The sequence below is a fragment of the Penicillium chrysogenum genome (genome assembly GCF_028827035.1).
Source record: "Penicillium chrysogenum strain IBT 35668 chromosome Unknown utg000005l_segment0_segment0, whole genome shotgun sequence".
NCBI lineage: Eukaryota > Fungi > Ascomycota > Eurotiomycetes > Eurotiales > Aspergillaceae > Penicillium > Penicillium chrysogenum.
In genome coordinates, this window is record NW_026622753.1 from 3591080 (window position 1) to 3610011 (window position 18932).

General features: G+C 49.7%; 4 protein-coding genes across 4 annotated transcripts; 1 reads left to right on the forward strand and 3 right to left on the reverse strand.

Annotated features, from left to right (window-relative positions):
• Window positions 1–182: 182 nt before the first annotated feature.
• Window positions 183–6881, reverse strand: N7489_009751 (putative tRNA-splicing endonuclease; the record flags this gene model as incomplete). Its single annotated transcript, XM_056715501.1, has 4 exons — window positions 183–278; window positions 343–429; window positions 498–6795; window positions 6859–6881. 4 exons carry the CDS (start codon window positions 6879–6881, stop codon window positions 183–185), a joined length of 6504 nt encoding a protein of 2167 aa, XP_056563123.1.
• A 1154-nt stretch (window positions 6882–8035) lies between these two features.
• Window positions 8036–12745, reverse strand: N7489_009752 (uncharacterized protein; the record flags this gene model as incomplete). Its single annotated transcript, XM_056715502.1, has 4 exons — window positions 8036–8951; window positions 9001–9230; window positions 9284–12223; window positions 12287–12745. 4 exons carry the CDS (start codon window positions 12743–12745, stop codon window positions 8036–8038), a joined length of 4545 nt encoding a protein of 1514 aa, XP_056563124.1.
• A 2506-nt stretch (window positions 12746–15251) lies between these two features.
• On the forward strand, window positions 15252–17619 carry N7489_009753 (uncharacterized protein; the record flags this gene model as incomplete). Its single annotated transcript, XM_056715503.1, has 7 exons — window positions 15252–16071; window positions 16125–16229; window positions 16282–16334; window positions 16392–16518; window positions 16574–16652; window positions 16701–16860; window positions 16912–17619. The coding sequence occupies 7 exons, from the start codon at window positions 15252–15254 to the stop codon at window positions 17617–17619; spliced, it is 2052 nt and encodes a 683-aa protein (XP_056563125.1).
• A 334-nt stretch (window positions 17620–17953) lies between these two features.
• Window positions 17954–18919, reverse strand: N7489_009754 (H(+)-transporting V1 sector ATPase subunit E; the record flags this gene model as incomplete). The annotated part of the gene is made up of 3 exons (XM_056715504.1): window positions 17954–18145; window positions 18203–18714; window positions 18779–18919. The coding sequence occupies 3 exons, from the start codon at window positions 18917–18919 to the stop codon at window positions 17995–17997; spliced, it is 804 nt and encodes a 267-aa protein (XP_056563126.1). The 3' UTR covers window positions 17954–17994.
• Window positions 18920–18932: the final 13 nt, after the last annotated feature.

Genomic DNA, 18932 nt, shown 5'->3' on the forward strand with positions numbered 1-18932 from the left:
ATGGCGAGGTGATCAGAGGACCAGAATGTGGGTAGTAGTGTAACGCTGGAAAGGCCAGGAAAGATACATGTCAAGATGATATTCATCATTGGTATCTAATACTATTTGTTCAACTACGTGACAGACATGACATAGCGTCATGTGGATGCTCACAAGTACATCGAAATGGGCATTTGCGGCGCTTACTTGCGCTTTGGCTTGGGTCGGATGAAAGGATCTGTCTCCTTCTTTTTGCGTACCATCGGGGGTCGGGGCCTGGTAGCACCTTGATTGGGAGCCTATATTGATAAGAAATCGGTATGAGTAACTAATCCGAAAGTAAGCCAAGAGCATAATGCTTACATTTGGTCCTGGCCTCGTTGACGGAGCCCTCGTCGGGTCATTTTCGCTCGGATACGCCTGGACGTCGCGAGAAGGTTTGATGAGACCCTAAGAAATTGTATACTATTAGCATACATGAAAGCCAGTTATTCGATCCAGTGGGCGGAAAAACTCACTTCTGGTGGGCCGTTGGTTGGCGGGCCCTTGGAACCATTGCGAACATTGGCCACCGGATTGTCGCGAGGAGGGCCAGAAAGGCCGGGGTGGCCACTGACTCTGGAAACAATCGGACCACGAGCAGTGGGACCGGATGGACCGGGATGGCCAAGACCCGATGGGCCCCTTGGAGCATTGATTGGGGGACGAGGCTGCCCTGTACGAGGACGTTGCGCCTGTGGTCCATCAGAAGTAGATTCCTCACGTTTCCTCTTCGCGGAATTATCAACAGCGTTCGCTGGCGGGTTTGAATTTGTGGCTTGAACAACAGGGATTTTGGGATTGTGTCCTCCCAGTTGACGCTCTCGCTGACGCTCAGTGAATGAATCTTGACGTCGCTTGAGGTTGAACTCATCTCTCTCAAGGCGAGATTTCTCGAACTTTGAAAGAACTTTCGTGGACTTGCAGTTGAGGGACGAATGCCCACATTCGCCGCATTCAAGGCATCGTTCAGCGCGACAGGCAACCTTGGTGTGACCAGACTGACCGCAGCGGAAACAGGTTCCTCGAGCATTTGCCTTTGCCTCGTCATTGTCACAGTTGTGGGTGAAATGGTCGGCACTTCCACATATCCCACACATTTTCGTCGGGTCTAAACCCTTAGGTCCCCCAGAAGGTCCATCAGGTCGGGGAATTGGGGGTGTACCGCGCCCAGAGGCAGAGACCGAGACAGAGCGCGAGTCAAGTCCAATAGAGGCTGATGAAGGTCGAGAGATTTGCGGTGCAGGGGGTTCATAGTCGGGGGAGCCTGGTGTTTCTTGGGCGTCAAGGTCAACCATTTCAATCTCCTTGTAGCCAGTGAACTGCGGCTTTTCCAGGATTTTCATAATATCACCCTCCGTGTAGACATTTCGTTCCCGCGCGTTCCTGATGAGTCCATTCCAGAACTGACCCTGTTCCAGGGACTGCGAGTTGCCCAGAACCCAAAGCGATGACTTGGCACGGGTGAGACCGACGTTCATACGACGGATATCAGCCAAGAAACCAATACCCTTGTTGGATGCTCGCACACAGGAGAAGATGATGACCTCGCTTTCCCTACCTTGGAAAGCATCAGTCGTATTGAAATCAACCTTCCGCAGAATGTCTTCGCCGTATCGTTGAGTGAACTGGTTCTTGAGCTCTCTCAGTTGGCCTTTGTAGGGTGTGATGATTCCGATCTTGCCCGCGAAGTCGTATTCTTTGACGTCCGTGATCAAACGATCGTACAGTCGCATGGCTACTTGTAACTCCGCATAATTGACCAAGGAGTGCCCCCTGACTGCAGATGAGTGCATGCCCTGAACATCGAAGAATCGGTAAGGACCAAGAAGCTCGCTTTGATGCCAGGGACGTTGGCGAAGCTTAGCCATGTCCGGTCCATCCTGCAGCTTGCCATCGTAGAACGTCACACTGGGGAAATGGCTGATGGCTGGGTGCATACGGTACTGGACATCCAGCAAGTGCACGTCCTGAGGGTGGTTTTTCTGCATGCGGACGAACAAGCTCTGTTCATACTGGAACTTGGAGGCCATTTTTGACAAAACAGTTGGAGGCAACTGCTTAGGGTCACCGACAAGAACACACTTCGAGCAGCCGTACTTCAGTGGGATAAGAGCACTGAGTTCAATACACTGTGCCGCCTCATCGATGATGACGGTCTCAAACTCGACATTCATACCCTGGAAAATTTCATGTCCAGAGCCACTGAGAGTAGTGCAAATGACATGAGATTCGTTGATGATTTGTTCTTGGATCCGCCGTTTATGCATATCAGCATTGCGGGCCAGCGTGTGGTTCTGATCGCGGGCTTTATCAATGGACGTGCTCAGTTGAGACCGCTTCTTTTTCATCAAGTCAAACTCGCGCTCCAGCTCTTCCGGAGGAGGCAGTCCCTTCGCTCGTGCCTCGTCGAGCCGCGCACGGAGCTCTTTGAATGATGTATCAGTCGTCTTATGTTCTTCATAGAGCTTCTGCAAGTCGACACCGTTTCCTTTGCTGGGATCCTGGTTCAGACGGGCATTGACCATCTCTTCGAGGGTAACGTCTAACACCTTGGTGTTGATCGCGTCGCTTCTTCCTAGACGAAGGACAGAGACCTTTTCTTGGCGACCATGAGTCGTCTTCACACCATCCTTCAATCGCATGACTAATTCGTCAACAGCGGCATTGCTAGGTGCACACAGGAGAAGTTTCTTCGAGAGGGCATTTCTCGCAACAGGGGCACCATTAACTTTGACCACCTGTTTTCCAAGCACGTCACTCAAGAGACTTCCAACAAGTGCGGTGATGGTCTTGGTCTTTCCTGAACCAGGAGGACCCTGGATGAGAGTAAACGCGTCGTTGTCAACAGCTGACTTGATGGCTCTTGCCTGAGCACGATTGATGGAGTAATTGTCCATGATGGTCTGCAGCCTTGCATCTGAATAAGTGAGAAGAGGTGAAGGCTTAGCCAAAACGATCTCTTCACATAGATCATAGTACTGCAACGCCATCAGGGCACCATATTCACGCTCCACTGGCGTCAAAGAAGTGATCTTTGCGCCCCAAGCCTCAGTTCCCGGACCGAAAGAAGACAGGAACTTGTTACTCCCGGGATTGACCCGATATGTGACCTCCATCTTTTTGTTCTTCCGATTGACACCACAGACACGCGCGAGAACATGGGGCGCACTCGGGTCGCTTGTGAGATTGGGCGAGTTGGAGAACAAGACCAAGTCACCTTCACCGATGCTGAAATCCTTAGGAGGAAGACCGAGCGGCTGAGTGCTGAATTCGATCCACGAGTCAACAGCCAATCGGGTCATGACTTTGACTTCGAAGGGTCGGAAAGAACCTTCGTCCTTCGCCTGTTGGAAACCTTGCCACGCCTCGAGAATCAACAAAGGTTCGAATGTTCTCTGATAGTCATCGGGTGTGCGGAATGTGTTTGAAACCAGGGAATAATCAGTGCGGTCCGAGGTAGGAGGAAGATCGCCGGTTGCGAAAAAGTCCCAGGAGAGGATTGAGTGGTGAAGAGAACCGAGATCTGGAGCCAGGCGAGCTCGCATGTCCCTGACAGACCGATGGCGCTTGACTTTTTTGACGGGTTGCTGTTGAAGGGATTGTTTTTTGCTCAATTCGTAAGCCGCGACAGCGTCGGGTTTCTTCGGCTTGGCACCAAAGAGTTCCTTGTCTAATTCATCTTCGCTCTCAGAATCAGACTCATCACCAGAGGAAACCATCATGCTATCTGCGGGGGTTGTATGATCTTTACCCTTGATACCAATACCTTTCAGGCCAGAGCCTTGTTCAGCTGTTTGTTCCCCAACGCCATATGCGGGCATGTTCTTCTTGAGCCTGGCAAGCTCAATCTGATCACGCTTCTTCTTGGCCTCCCTTTCCCGTTCGCGCTTCTCACGGAAAGACAAGACGTGGGTGGTGTCATCGCCGGATCGCACAGGGGGTACTGACTTGGGAAACATGCCCGGAGTGAACATCTCAGGGCGATGCTTGACAGCCGTGGAGGATCGCATTTTGGCGGCCTTTTCAGCTTCCCGTTTGGCTTGGGTGGCGAGGCGAGCTTTGTTAAATTCGACAGAAGAAGACAATTCAAGAAGAGTTTGGTCGGTCAAATTCTCATCATCAAAATCATCATCACTGGTGATGCGAGAGGAGGGGCTCGAGATATCAGAGGGTTTGGCGAAAGCGGTGATCGAAGACTGTTTCTTGAGAGAAGCAGTTGAGGCAGTGACGACGGGTTTCTTATAGTACGCCTCCAATGAGCGGACTAATTCTGCCTTCTCACGTTGATTGAGTATTGTTTTGATTGTGCCGTTGACAGCAACCCCCTCAATAAAGCTCAATGCATCTGGCTTCACAGTGGTCACATTCATCCCACCCAGCCTCCGTAAAAGCTTTGCCACCAACCCTACGAGCGTCGTTGCCAGGAACTCATCCTTCAACCTAAGCCATTTTACCATGGCACTCATGGTGGCAGTTGGTGACTTGAGGAAAATTTCCGATGCAGAGGTCTGCCCCAAATCCGCATTCCCTACAGCTCCCAAGAAAACACCATACTGATCAAAGAGAAGGTCCGCGAATTGAATCGTGTCACGACAAAATTCGAGCATGACAGCCTTATCATTACCCCGAAGGTGCCATGTCTCGGTCTCATCAAAGATCGTAGTCAATGCCAGCCACAAATACTCCCAGAGCCTTTGCAACGACATGACCTCCCGGCGACCAGCGAGATTACGAGTTCGCAGCATACCGGTTTGACTGTCACATAATATCTCTACGATGTCTGTACCAGTGTATAGCATTCTTGGGGCTGGCGCGAACGTCTTCATGTAAGAAATCCGACGGAATGACCAACTGAGGCCGTAGACCGTGGTCGTGAATGAAGATTGAAGAAGGTGAGAAATGGCATCTCGTCGAGCTGACTGGCCGCTGACGGCCTTGATCAGGTCAACCGCAGCTGTGTAGGTGTCATAGTCGGCGGCAAACAGAGCCGAAATCACAGCGCTACTGGTATCCTGACTTCGGAACAAAGTTTCAAGGTGCTCGGGTGGGAAGTCTGCCAGACGTCCGATGATTCGACATGAGAGGTTGGTGAGATGGCCATAAATCATGTTGAAGTGGGTCTTCTCCTTGTTCCCTTCTCCTTTCGTGGGAAACATCTCCAACCCCACCAGAGGCAAGATTCCTAGGAGTGCCGAACTTGACAGTGGCAGGTTGTCCCGATGGAGGTTTTTGATGACAGCATCCCAGATGGGCGCCGAGTAAGTAGATACCCCATGTGAGAGGGTACCGTCTTTCAGAAGTGCCTCATAATCAGTCTTCAATGACTGGCACTCCAACGCCAATGTGTTGCGTACAACTTCCATGCACTGCGTGAGAATATCCTCCTGCCGACTTCGCTCAACATCAAAAGTCGGGGGTTTGATGATTGTGCTGATTGTATCACCAACCACTCCCATTGTCTCTGCCAACACGATCCGAGTAACTGTACCCCGGGAAGACTCATTTTCTGTGAAGCGGCGTAGTGTCTGAAGGAGGCTGGCCAAGCCAATATCAAAGCAGTGATACCTTGACAAATTGGGGTATTGGGTATCTTGAAGGCGGCCAAGTAATTGCAATGTCAAGAACCGACAGGCAGACGGCTGGTGGGCACCCTTCAGGGAGCCGAGGAAAGGATTGATCCAGGAGAGCATGTCTTTCAATGCGGATTTTTCGAAAGGCTCACCCTCGGAGGTTTCGAGGAGAAATGCATTAAATTGTGTGTTGTAAAATGTATGTTCCATGATTGCTTGAGGAGAAATGGTTTGCATAGCATCCCAGAAGTCAACAGGGGCCTTCTCAAGGAATAACTGGATGGTGTTGAGAAGGAACCGCAAGCCCGGCGCAGGTATGGCAAGGTGGTCCACCGAGAGGCGACAGGGATCTATCTCTAATCCCCGGAGCTGATGTGTGATCTGCTCCTTGTGCAGCTTGCGGACGACAAGCTGCATGCCTCGCCACAACCTCTGAATCACTGCAAATTGCGGTGGTTGTTGTGAGGCAGCTCGTAGGCCCATCAACAAGCCATCGCGTACCGCCCATTCAAATTCTTGAGTAGTGGGAGGCCGTGCGTATCGCGTCCATGACTGAACAGCCCAGAAGCTTCGAAACTGATCAGAATCAAACAGAAAGCGAGAGACTGCAGGAATATAATCTGAAACTTTCAAGCTTCGTTTTGTTTGAATGAGCTTGAATGGCTCATCAAAATATTCCTGCAGGAGGCTTTCGTTGCGCAGCATGGCTTCACAGCTCAGTGTCTCGAATATTGACAGCAACGCAGCCCTGTCCAAGACATCCAAGCCAATCTTCTCCAACGGGATTAGCTTCAACTGTGTTGTGGCTGTTGTCAAGTTGCGAGTGATTCTCCGAATGTCCCACTCATCAATTCTCTGAGCAAATGCTTCAATATCATCTTCGTGATAGTTCTCCTCCTTCAGCAAGTCCATGAGCCAGATCTTGCCGATGTAATAATGCTTGATGCATAGGTCACATTTCTCCAGCGACTCGTCTAGTTTACCCAGGATCCAGTTTTGATCGTCCTCTACGCCATCCTTATGGTATGCAAGGATGCGCATAGACGAGAGAAAGCTCTCCCTTCGAGCCTTTGCTTCGGCCACGATGTCCTTGATTGCTTTTCCCGCTTCATCCACTTGCTCTAAATCTTCGTAGCGGCCATGATCATCGTCGTCTTTCCGGGGACAGAAGAGGTGGGTGGCCTCCGGGAGGGCCTTGAGTTCCCTGTACAAGACGGAACCTGGTTAATTCTAGCTCATATGCCTTGAAGAATTTCCTCGGGCCTACCTAATCGCAGCCAGAAACTCCATGACGAGTGTAGTCTCGAATTGTGGAGATAGTTGAATTGAAACGACAGCGGTGCATTTCCTTCATCCCATAGATAAAGCAGCTAGTGCATCGTTTTGCCGAGAAGGAACACTGAGATCAAAGTGATTGCGTAGGCTTTGATCAACTGCCGATGAGAGAATCGAATGAAGTGGCAGCAGGCTCAAACGAAGGACAGAGTAATGTTGATAGCAGCGAGGAGTGGCCTCGCAACCAAGAGCCGTATTCGACCACTATATGCTGAGACTTCGGCGACGGAAGAGGCGTTGGAGAGGCGGCAAGATTTAAACACCTTCTGCCTCAAAGAATGAGACTTTCTTTGTGTTTAGCCAAAGCAAATGAGGAGGAGATGGCGAACAAAAATCCCCAGAGCAAACCCGAGATGCCGAAGTGTCATTGGCAGATTATCCGGGCGGTGAAGCAGCTCTCAACGCGTAGACGCGCTCTATTTTACCCAACTGGGACACTATGTGGAAGTCGCGATATCTATCTAATATAAGACTGCAACATAAGGCAGATACCCTTGAGCAACTACACTTTGGAAAAAGCAGAACTGCGCAGTAGGTAGCCACGTTGAGTAATTTCCTCGCTGAAGGCATTGAATAGAATACACGAATGCGACGACCACCCCCCATGCCGGCTTGTCCTTTTTGATCGAGCAGACCAACAAAACACATGAACAAGAAACAAAAGCAAGAAGATCATTCGACAAGATATAACATCTAGATGGGAACCAGACAAGAGGAAACCTGCAAACGCAGGTGTCATGCACTTTGCAGGGACAGAAACGCTTTTGTACAAGGAAATATAACATAGGCCGGATAGGCTTAGTGTAGAGCATGCATCAGAACAATGAAACGGAAATATTGGAAGAAGTGGATAATAAGGAAAGGGTAAGAGTGAAGGAGGTAAAAACGAAGATCGCGCTAAGCATCCGACCGAGTAAAGTAGTAAACCAGAACGCCTGCTTTCTATCAGGGAATATAAAAGGCTCTCAAAAATCAAAACACCACAGCATATCGCTCGTCAAGATAGAAATGGCGAGGAGAAACCGCAAGGAACAAACCAGAAGGTCTGACGGTGGTAAAGTCATCAGTGACGGGTCATCAAGCTCCATGCAACGCAAGATGCGACTCCTCTATATCACATTATTATGTACAGGAGGATCGTCAGGAGTCCGGAACGGGTCTTCATGTGGACGGTGTGAGGTTTGCGACGACTCCACTCGGGAAAGCATGGCAGCGGAGGTGAAGTCGTTGCTTTGCTCGAAGCTCGGTCGGCTCCGGTCAAACGAATGCCGTGTCCGGTCGTGAGATCGGCGAACATAGTCCACGGACTGTGGTCGCGGATAATGGTCGAGACTGGCGGTGTAGTTGGTGCCGTTGCTGCCATTTTGACTGCGGGGGTTGTGGGTGTGTGCGGTTGGGGCCATGGATGGAGCATAGAAGGGCCGCTCCTCATCAAGAATTCCAGTGTCCTGCTTCATGGGCGGCTGCACTGGCTTCACTATTTCCGAAGAGGTGGCTGATCCATCACTGGAAGCTGCGGCCTTCGCGTCGCCCTCTTTTGGGGGCATCGGAGGATCTTCGATGGCATCCAGATACTTGAATTTGCCCAGCGTCACTTGCTCGCGGATGATATCGACATCAAGCGGGAAAAACACTTTCTGAACGGCGTTGAATGTGAAACGCGGAAGCAAGCAGATCAGTACAGTCATCAGAAGAACGGTCCAGTAACTCAATGATCCATAAACTTCAGCGGCGGAATGGTAAAATTGACCAGAGGAAGTGAAAGAGGTGTAAATGCCGGTCCAGAAGAATATGAGAAGACTACTGATGGCGTTGATCAGCGAAGTGAACCAATCCCATCGGTACGTATTCATCATGATGTAGAGATTGCTAGCAATCACAGCACACGACGCGACAAGAACTCCGATACGGGCTCGGTCATTGATATTCCGTCCAGTCTCGTTGACAAAGTTTGCTGGCGCATATAGGAGATAAGGCATAAAGAAACAGATAATTGACTGGTACATGCCATCGGCCATGTACAACCTATCCAAGTTAGTATGTCTCGGAACACTGGGGGAAGGATGCCAAGTACCAGAACTTAAGTTGCGACCATTCCTTACGCTCTATGCCTCTCATGTACAATTGAGGCACGGCAAGAGACACCTTATCGTCCACGTCCTGATCGAAGATACCCATGAAGATCACGGGCAATGAAGTGAAGGCGAGATTGACCAATATAATGTAGGTATAATCGAAGAGATAGGAGCAATCGAAGTCGTTGTAGATACAGTACCAGAAGAGAGCAAACGTCCACACAAGATTCTGCGAGGAGTTAGTGGTAACGTAAAATGATATTCAGTGCCAAGGCCACATACCTTGTAAAAGAAATTGGCGGTGCATTCTCCAAGGCGACGGTAAGACCACCTCCCATGCACTAAAAGAAGGCGCTGGAGGTACCGGAACTGGCCAATAGCATAATCAGAAGACATGACGGCTTGCCTCCCTTCTTCACCAGCAATACCAACGCCGACGTCCGCCTCTTGAATCATTGCGACATCGTTGGCACCATCACCAACAGAAAGAGCCATGATGTTCAGTCCGTTTTTGACCATGCTCACGACAGCGGCTTTCTGTGCGGGACTAACACGACAGCAAAGAACGGCCTTGCACTGCTTGCAGAGTAGAAGGAACTTTTGCTTCAACTCATCGGACAACATCAGCTTGAGTGTTTCACCATCGACAACCACGGCATGGGTAGGCTCAGGCGGTGTATGATCAGCACGGGCAGCAAGAAGTTCCTCGTCAGAACCGGTCAGCCCGAAAGTCCGCAAATGCTTATCGAGTTCGTCAGAGGCCTGCTGGTGTTCAGTCTCGGGAATGTTCAGCACAATCAGCTCCATGTTGTTATTGAGCAGGTTGCAAGAAAACCCAATGTTGATGGCAGTCTCAACCTTGTCACCGGTGAGGACCCAGAGTTTGATACCAGCGTCTGCAAGAAGCTGGATTGTATCGGGCACGCCATCCTGAAGTCTGTCCTCAATGGCAGTTCCGCCAATAAGCATGAGCTCCTGTTCAATTTCACTAGAAACTTTCTCTAGTTTCTCCTCGCGGTCCGTGATCGCAGCGGCAGCGATGTCGTGTTCTCTAGCCCATGCTTGGTATTGATCCTCAGTAAGCAGTCGGTCGGCAACACACAAAGTCCGAAGTCCTTCCCTAGCGAACTCCTCCAGGTGCTCTGCGGTTTGTCGACGCAGCTCCTGTTGTTTGCCACGGGCCAGACGGGAGTAAATGATGCTGTCTGCGCCCTTGCAGAACAGGCGAATAGTCCCATCGGGCATTCGGATGATTGCACTCATTCGTTTTCTGGATGAGTTGAATTCAAGGGTGTTCAAAACTGTATATGTGCGTTCCTCGCCCATCACGTTCAGGAGAAGGTCGTCACCCGCTCGGCCCAGAACAGTGAATCCACAATCTCTAGCAGTGCTGACCAACGCTGCCTCGTCTGGGGACTGTGCCCTGAACTCAATTTGAGGAGGATCGCCGGGAGTATGCTCAGTAATAACGGTATGACATAAGGCAAGAGCCAGCATGAAGTCCTCTGTACAGTGCTTCTGCCGCTCTCCCGATTGTCCTCCCAAGTCGGCCACAAATTTCGGGGCAACGAACGTCAGCTGGTCGTCGTGCAGGTAAGGGTTGTCATGGATGCCACGCAACAGGTCCAGCATTTGCTGCGCATCAGCAGCAATTTGCTGCCGAGCCACTGCGGCCTCTGCATCAGCATCAGCTCCCTCGCGACGCCGCATGCCGATCTGGGCTTCTGTGTAAGCCTCTCCATATGCCAGGCCGTTGACCGTACATTTCTTGAACTCCATCACGTTTTGAGTCAAGGTACCAGTTTTGTCAGAAAAAATGTACTCAACTTGACCGACGTCGTCTGAGATGTTCCAAGACTTGGGCACACAATAGATCCCGAGTCTCTCGTAGTACATGAACAGATCGCTGTGGATGAAAACCGCTTGGATGGTCCGAACAATTTCAAGAGAAATGTAAAGTGAAATGGGAACCAAGTTCTGGAACAGGATGACTGCGGTCCAGAAAGTGACAATACCAGTGACAGGTGGTGTACCTCCGTAAGACTCAAGATCGAAGTAGTCTAGGGATTTGTTTGGCGCACCCCATGCGATTCCATTCACAATACCTGCGACAAGACACATGAAGAATAGGATGATGAAGTTGTAAATCACGTTCCAGTTGAGATCCTTTGCCATGCGAGGTCGTTTGGCCGGGGTCGCACCGGAATTGAGCATAATCTTGCTCTCTCCGCCGGTGAAAAGGACAACACCCAGGACCCATTCGGTACTCTTCAAGTTGCAACCACGAAGCAAGATGTTGTTGATAGATATGGGCTCAACCATCTCCTTCCGGGGAGCTTCAGGGAAATTTGGATCCCGCTGGTCCCAACGCACGGCACCATTGTAAGAGTACAGATTGGCATGCGGGGCCTCACTTTCGATCACAAATTCAGCCTTTTCGCAGTCTCTGGCATGTCGAACTTGACGGCCACAATGGAGAGCTTGGCGAACCTTCAAGTTGGTCTCTCCATCCAGGCCTTTCGTTTCAATATAACAGGCGCCATCCGGGTCAGAAGTGGACAGAATCACAATATCGGCTGGAATTGGATCTTCGTTGTACAACCGAACAAAGTCGCCAACTTGCAGGCTTTTCCACTGCTCTCGCTTAAATCGCGCTTTGCCGGGTGTCTGCTTGGACGCATCCAGGACGGTGCCATGTTTCTTGTCCGGCGTAGGTTCCACGACGCTCTGTCGAGCTGCGCTGTTCGGAGACAAATACTTGTTCTCATTGCTGTTCATCATCGGCCAATCTTCGCGAGCTTCGGGTTGAGGCGATGGAACATCAGTCATGGGGATGGCGACATCTTCGGGGGCTATCGAGTTGCGTTGCGTATAAATCGAGGCCCGGGGATCTGCTGTACTCAAGAATGAGGCGCGTCTTTGACCTTGATCGTCATCTCCGCCTTTCTCTTTCTTCTGAAACTGAGAAGAAATCCATTTATACAAGGCAATCGAGGCCCTGGTACAAGCCTTTTTGATACGACGCCATAGATCGATGTTTTCTTCTGTGGAATTGACATTGTTCCATTCGACCAATCTGTAAACCGGAGAATTGTTCACTTGATTGTCCGACACTGTCCGCCCCCAATCCTCAATGGCGTCTTTGATAGCGGTCACAACGATAATAACGATTAGTGGAACGGCGTTCAGACCGGGGTTGTTGGCTCCGAAGATGGGGAAGAACTAGAATATCATCAGCCAATGCCAAAGGATTGGAGCCAGGGAACCAATTATGTCACTGCGTACGTTAAGAATGATGACGAACAAGAAATAGATGTTCGCAATGTTGTGAAACTGTAGCCAGATATTGTAGGGAACAAAGGTGAGTGGTGTGTACTTGGCAGTGCGAATTTTGTTTCTGGGATACGTGATGCGCAAATGACCATCTTCGTCTCGTTCAGATTCCGGAATGGGAATGCTGAAGTAGATTCTCCGATTGGGCCCTCCTTGCGGCGTCTCGGGTCCGCTATTGGCTGTGGTGCTTGTATTGTTCGATTTTCGCTTTTCGTCTCTCACATCTGACCGTTTATGGAAGCGATCAATGATAGAAACACGTTTCTTGATGCCACCAGGTCCGGGAGCTCGCGTGGTAGCCCATCTTTGTCGTTTCGTCGGCTTGGAGACGTTGCTGCTGACCTCCCCGATGTCACCACCTTGCTCATTGTTGTCCTCTCCATTGTCCCCAGGGAAGCGCACGGAAGCCATCTAGGCTATTGATGCACCCAAAAAGGGCATATAACTTGACAGAGACCTTGATTATCGGTAGCTGACAACCATCCGGTTTGAAGGGCCGGAATCCGACAGCGCTGGGCGCAGAGAAAGATTGCCGGTCTAGGTGCGTTCACAGGGCTTGGGGTGAGGGAAACGCAATGTCATGGGCGACGCAAGTCTCGAGCAAATCAGGGGGCCTAGCCGCGCAAGTTGGGGATGTTCTCGTCGATGAGCTTCGAGGAATTGACCAAAACTATTCAAAACAGGGTTTCTGCGGCCGATCGTGATGGGAATATGAAATGCCAAAGCCGAGAGGTTATAGGGCGCACCCGCAAGGGGCCATTCAAAATACTGAAGTGAAAAAAGAAAGAAAGAGAAGAAGCACTTTGGTGGTTATTCTGTGCTTCGAGGGGTGAGAGAGAGAGATGGTGTAGCCACCTGACTCGTATGGATCTCAGTACAGGAGAGTATGTAATATTGTTACCACCCGTCCGTGGATGCTTACCGATGGGGCCGGGTCAAGATACCTCTGCTTTGTCATCCAAAGTGGACTTGGCGGGAGATCTTTACACGCGTCAACTGTTATATTGGTATAATTTGGGTATAATTCTGGTATAATTTGGTATAATATGTTTTGGCCGTGTTTTACACTGCCTGCTTCTATTGTTCTAGGCACCTTTAGGCAGCTTATTTCGTGTTAGAACCAGCGATCTAAATAATCACCTAGGGCTGATGGGGCTTAGGTAGCGATGTATACAATCTCGGACTCGAGGGACAATACGTGTAAAGTCCGGTAATTATAACACCCAGCCCCGTTCCGACCTCCCCCTTCTAAATTTCTGACAGTGGCAATCGGGGTACTCGGCACTTGAACTCTGGGACGCTCGGAATATATTGATGTACATAGTATGAATATGTATCTTGGTCGCTTGGAGATATTGGGTAGGGAAGTAGATTTTCATTAGTGCGTATCGCCGCACTGCCACCGTCAGCATTATGATCGCTTACGACTAGACTTAACGGGGGATTACCTACCGTACGGAGTAATTCTCCCCAGTTCTTCACTAAGAAAGTGTGCTCCGTACTCCGTACATATCCGTTTCATCCGTATGAAGACTCTGGAGTAACGGTTATTGGCCCACAGCTCTTGTTTCTTTGCCCCCACTATGAACTATTAATTTAACAGCTGGCCTTTCCTCGTGTTCCAAGTTTTATATAGTTACCAGGCTAAAATTCTTACTAACGATGGAGTTTCTATCTTGGTAGCGATCATGAAGATAGATAGAAATACAACATATAAGGTCATTTTTGAAGAATCCGACAATATTGTGAGCACACTGCCTCACGCGTCCCTTAATGATATCAGAGACCCAGAATTCGGGGTCGGAGCATCAATCCTGAAACCACCGACACGGCACGAGCTTTCCGGCCCACCTGAGTCAGCTTTCTTAATTTTCGCTCTGATGGCTATTAAGTTAGTTATGTTGTGGGTACATGTAGTATCTGCCAAATTCCCAAGGCGTGTCCTGTATGGATCAAAATATCATTGGACCCGTGCTTTTATGCCGCGTGTATTAATATTTATGTTACAACAGTATATGCATCCCGGTCCCTTTTTTCTTGGCAGGAAAAGGACAAAAAGAAAACTCTTGGCTTCAGGAGAATACTCCTGAACAGGCCCAATGATCAGCGTGCTCGTACAGAGTAGAGTTCGCGGGTTGCCCGGGACTCGTGTTCCCCCTTTCTACTAGCCCTACTCCATACCAAAACCCATGTCTCACGGATATGTTACTCTAAAATATTGACGTACAGATCTCGAGGCAAGGGTCTAAAGCAAAAGCAGCGACAGCGCTCTGGTATATAGTGCAGCATTCGAATGGTGTGCTGATACAACATAAGACATGCAGGTCAGGGTGTCGTCAGCCCGTCGACCACGAACTATACTAGTGGGACCCGATATTTAGCGTATTGTCATTTTATCTAAAGTTAGTTGGAGCGTTATTGCTCCGAGAACTAGACTGATACAGTGAACATATATAACAGAATCGGTCACTTCTCCCAAGTTTGTCATTCGAACAAAATTTGCACCTGGGCAGTTAGTATCCGTCCACGGGTGGATGGAATACGGAGTACGGAGTAGTCATCAAGGATCAGCCGCAGATCCACGCCACCAGGAATGTGGCTGTCAGATCTACAATAGACAATAAAACATATAGTATATAACTAGCATACTTCATAGCCAAGTATGTTTTAGGTAGTACGAGGTATGTACTCTCGTAGATATGTCAGTTCAATGCCTCATTTTGACCTCAATATGAGTTTGGTCTCGAAGAGATTTGACTCGTTAGCCTTCCAAAGTTGCCCCGAGGTCCACTTCCACAGGAAACAAAGAAAGTATGAGTCAGCACTCATGTGACATCGCGCCGAACGGGCGCGTTCGACGACGCGATTATGCCTCTTCTTTTTAGGAAAAAAAGGAAGCCCCTCAGCATACCCCATCATGCGGACCATAAAAGACCTATGGTTCAATAGGCCTGCATTCAATCATGTCAACTCGAACAGCACACCTGAGAAGAATGAAACCGCGGAACTTGCAACCGAATCCTCACCCCTCACCGAACCCCCCTCTTCCTTTGTATTCGATCAGATATCACCAGAATCCGAACAAGATGCTGAGGCCCACTTAAACGCGGCGCTGTATCTATCAACTCAGGACACCCTCCTTCAACCCCCTACACTACATCAAAGTTTCCAGAGCATCGAGTCAGCCACGGGGGGTTCATCTCTGAACGAGAGCCTCAGCGGATCCCAGCGCATCATCAAGGATGGCAGAGAGATAGTCATCAGCTCTGACGGGGAAGACACAGACTCAATATGCTCGTTGGAAGACCCAAAGAATCTTTTCGCTCCAAAATCTAAGATGGACGAATCCACACCGGCCAAATTCACCACGAAAATATCATCGCCAAAGAAATACAGACATACCATTGACTCTCTCGTTCACGATGCAGTGGATGATAACGAGGTCGAAGCCAGTGTCGCTCGGGTGAGAGCCAATTATGTACAGGAGCAACTGAACGGCAAGGATCCCGGAAACGACCCGTCCGGCACTGCCCTGAATGAAACCATGTTGATCTCAGCGCTTGGCGAGAATGAAGACGGTGTTGGAGGTCAACGTCTGATAGGTGCTATTAGAAGAACCGATGCTCTTGATCACGGCCGCGCCTGGCCATTTTTTGATTGCACGCAGACATTGCCGCCGGTCCCCCCATTTCCACGGGATCTGTTCGCACCTGGGACGAGTATGGATATATTAAGGGGTGAGCTTCAAATGAGTCGCTGTCTTCTTTATTACATGCTAACTGACTTGCAGAATCCGACACTCGCGAGCGTCAGTTCATGTCAGGCGAATTTATTCAGATGGCTTTATCCAAAGGACTTTTGCCGGACGAATTCATTTTGTGGATGTTTCGTTCCAGTGCGTCTTCTTCATCTTTTACTCATTGGCACGAAGCTAACATGCCTTCCAGTACCCTATGAACGTCGGGAGGAATTGAGCAATGCTTATTACGGAATTATTAAGGTTTGTAAATGCTCTTATATCGAACTCCAAGTAGTCTTCACTAACTGAATATATAAGAATATGAATATCGAGCGCCTAAAGTTGCTCATCCGTCCAGCTGATATCAATGACCTTTTCTCGCGATTGGGTGCTCGGAGCCAGGCGTTGGATACTTCCGAGAAGATTATCCCAGTTCCTTCTCAGTGTATGATTCGACCACCTTGCTTGTAGCTCTCGATCTTGCTAATAAACGCCGCCAGATATCCCTCCGGGTTCTGCGTTGAAAGACCATGCAACTTTTGTTTCAGTCCTGAGATTACTCAGAGAAACTGCTGGCTTGTGAGTTCTCACTCAGACCCTGACAATGCAAGGCTTACAAATCTGTAGATTCGCAGAAGACACCCAAGAGCAGGTGGTGCTCCTACTGCTACGTCTTACTCTTGATGTTTCATTAACGGCGGATTCGATGGTATCTTCGGAGCTTCAGTGGACCATCAACGCTGTGTTAGATCCGGAGAATTTCCATGAAGCCGATGCCGAAGATTCGGTGAGTACTGTCTCCTATATGTTATTCCTCGCTCAAAGCTAACGACATCAGTTGCGTCGAGTCTGCGCCACTTTCTACAACACGATACATGATGTTTGCATCCAAAGTCAAATTGTGCATCATATCTTGCCCACGTCTCCATGGTTTGCACTGATACGATGTCGCCTGGCCGTGGCATTTCTGCTACGAAGTCCTAGTCCTCTCACCGAACCTCCTGAGAAGTTGCTTGATATCAAACGTATCACAATGTTACTGCTCCGCGATGAGCGTTTCCAAGTTAAGCGATTCAAGGGTATAGCCGACTACGACTGGAGGGAATTAACTGCACTCACTGCTCTTCTGAACGTCGCAATTGACTCGTCCGCGTTGGAGTTAAATTTCAGCAGTACTCAAACGGAGAAAGACTACGACGCTGCCATCGACAGGCTGGCAGCTCAGATCAAGATGATATTCTGCTCTATTCAGGATTCTGGAGCCTCACATGTAACACGGACGGTGGCAAAGAGTGAACTCGAGGCCTTGCATTACCGAGTTGTCTATTCAGTTCGGTCCAAGCCACCGCCGAAAACTACCATTTTCGAGTCACATGTAAAGGAGAGAGATGGTAACATTCGGAGCCATTTCAGCAACTTTGCTGCGCTTGCTGGTGGAAAGCAACATACTCAAACTTGGCAAGGAAGGAATCAGTCTGCAGGGCCAGGCGACGCGGATAATGGTGACACAGAGATTCCCATCCGCGCGCATGGTCAGGTACCCTGATCACGTTGGCAGTTTGAGTCTCAAAATCCCAACTTACCCTGAAGAAGCACAAATACTGCGCAAATGGGTTGAGATGTTGAAGTACCCAACTTTCTTCTATCACCCTATGACTTATGACCCTTATGATCATGCCCTCGAAAGCGAATTCTTCTCCCGGGCGTTTTATTACAGAATACCAATGTGGTCAAAAACTTGGAATGTAAACTATCGCTAAAAGAGTTCGATCATATTCCAGATCAGACTTGAACTGTGCAAAGGAACCCCCTCCCTCTGTCTATGAAGATGGTCAAGAGAGACAAAGATTACCCGAACTATAACACACGAAATACATCAGTCGCAAACGCGGAAAACGAAGATAGAACAAGTAATACACACTTAGTCGTAGAATCTCCGGTTCTGGTTCTTCCCAAAGAGCGTCTCTCGGACTGCAGGGAGAGCATCAATTTCCAGCAGCCGCAGACGCTCCTCGAAAGTGTTGTTGATCTCAATCTTGCCTTGTCCACCGACAATAAACACACCACCAGCACTGCAACCTAGTTAGTCTCCTTGGCGTACATCAGGAGCGGGGGGCGAATGAACTCACGATCCCTCTGGCAACGGCTCCGACTCGTCCAAGGTCACGGTCACCTCGGAGCCAACATTGTCCTTATACTCCTTGGTCGCCTCCTCAATAGCCTTCTTGGTAATATCGAAGTCCTTCTTCCGCGAGCGAATGGCAACGTTATCCTCGTTCAGATAATACAGGCCCTCGAGGACCAGCCCCTTGAGCATGGCCTGGTACTTCTTCTGGTCGTTGGCAGCCACCTTGGAGACCTTCTCACGGGCATTCTGGAACAGCTCATCAAGCAGCTCCTGACGGCCACCAAGCACGCGGAGTCGGGTCTTATTGGCAAGTGTGGACCGAGTGATCTGCTGGGACATGGCGGCCTGCTTGAACTTCTTCTCGTAGAGGGTATCGATGGCCGCAGTTTCCTGGCGCACCAGCTTGGACTTTTCGATCGCAAATTCTTCGTCGGCTTTCAACTGGATCTCTCGGGCTTTCTCAAGGGCTTCTTGCTTGATGAAGGCGGTCATCTTGCGGAGCTCGCCCGCGACCTGGATTCGATGGCCATCAGTTCAACTCAAGCTTCCCGAAACTTAGACTCAACATCAAGCATACCTGATCATCTGAAAGAGCATGGCTTTGTGACATTTTGGTGGTGCACTGCTGTATAGCCTGTTGGGGTGGAATGACGTGGGGAAAAGGGAAAGGATGTTGTGTCCAACTAAGCTCGGATTGCGTTGCCTTGGCGTTCCGCATCCAGGTCCTCTGC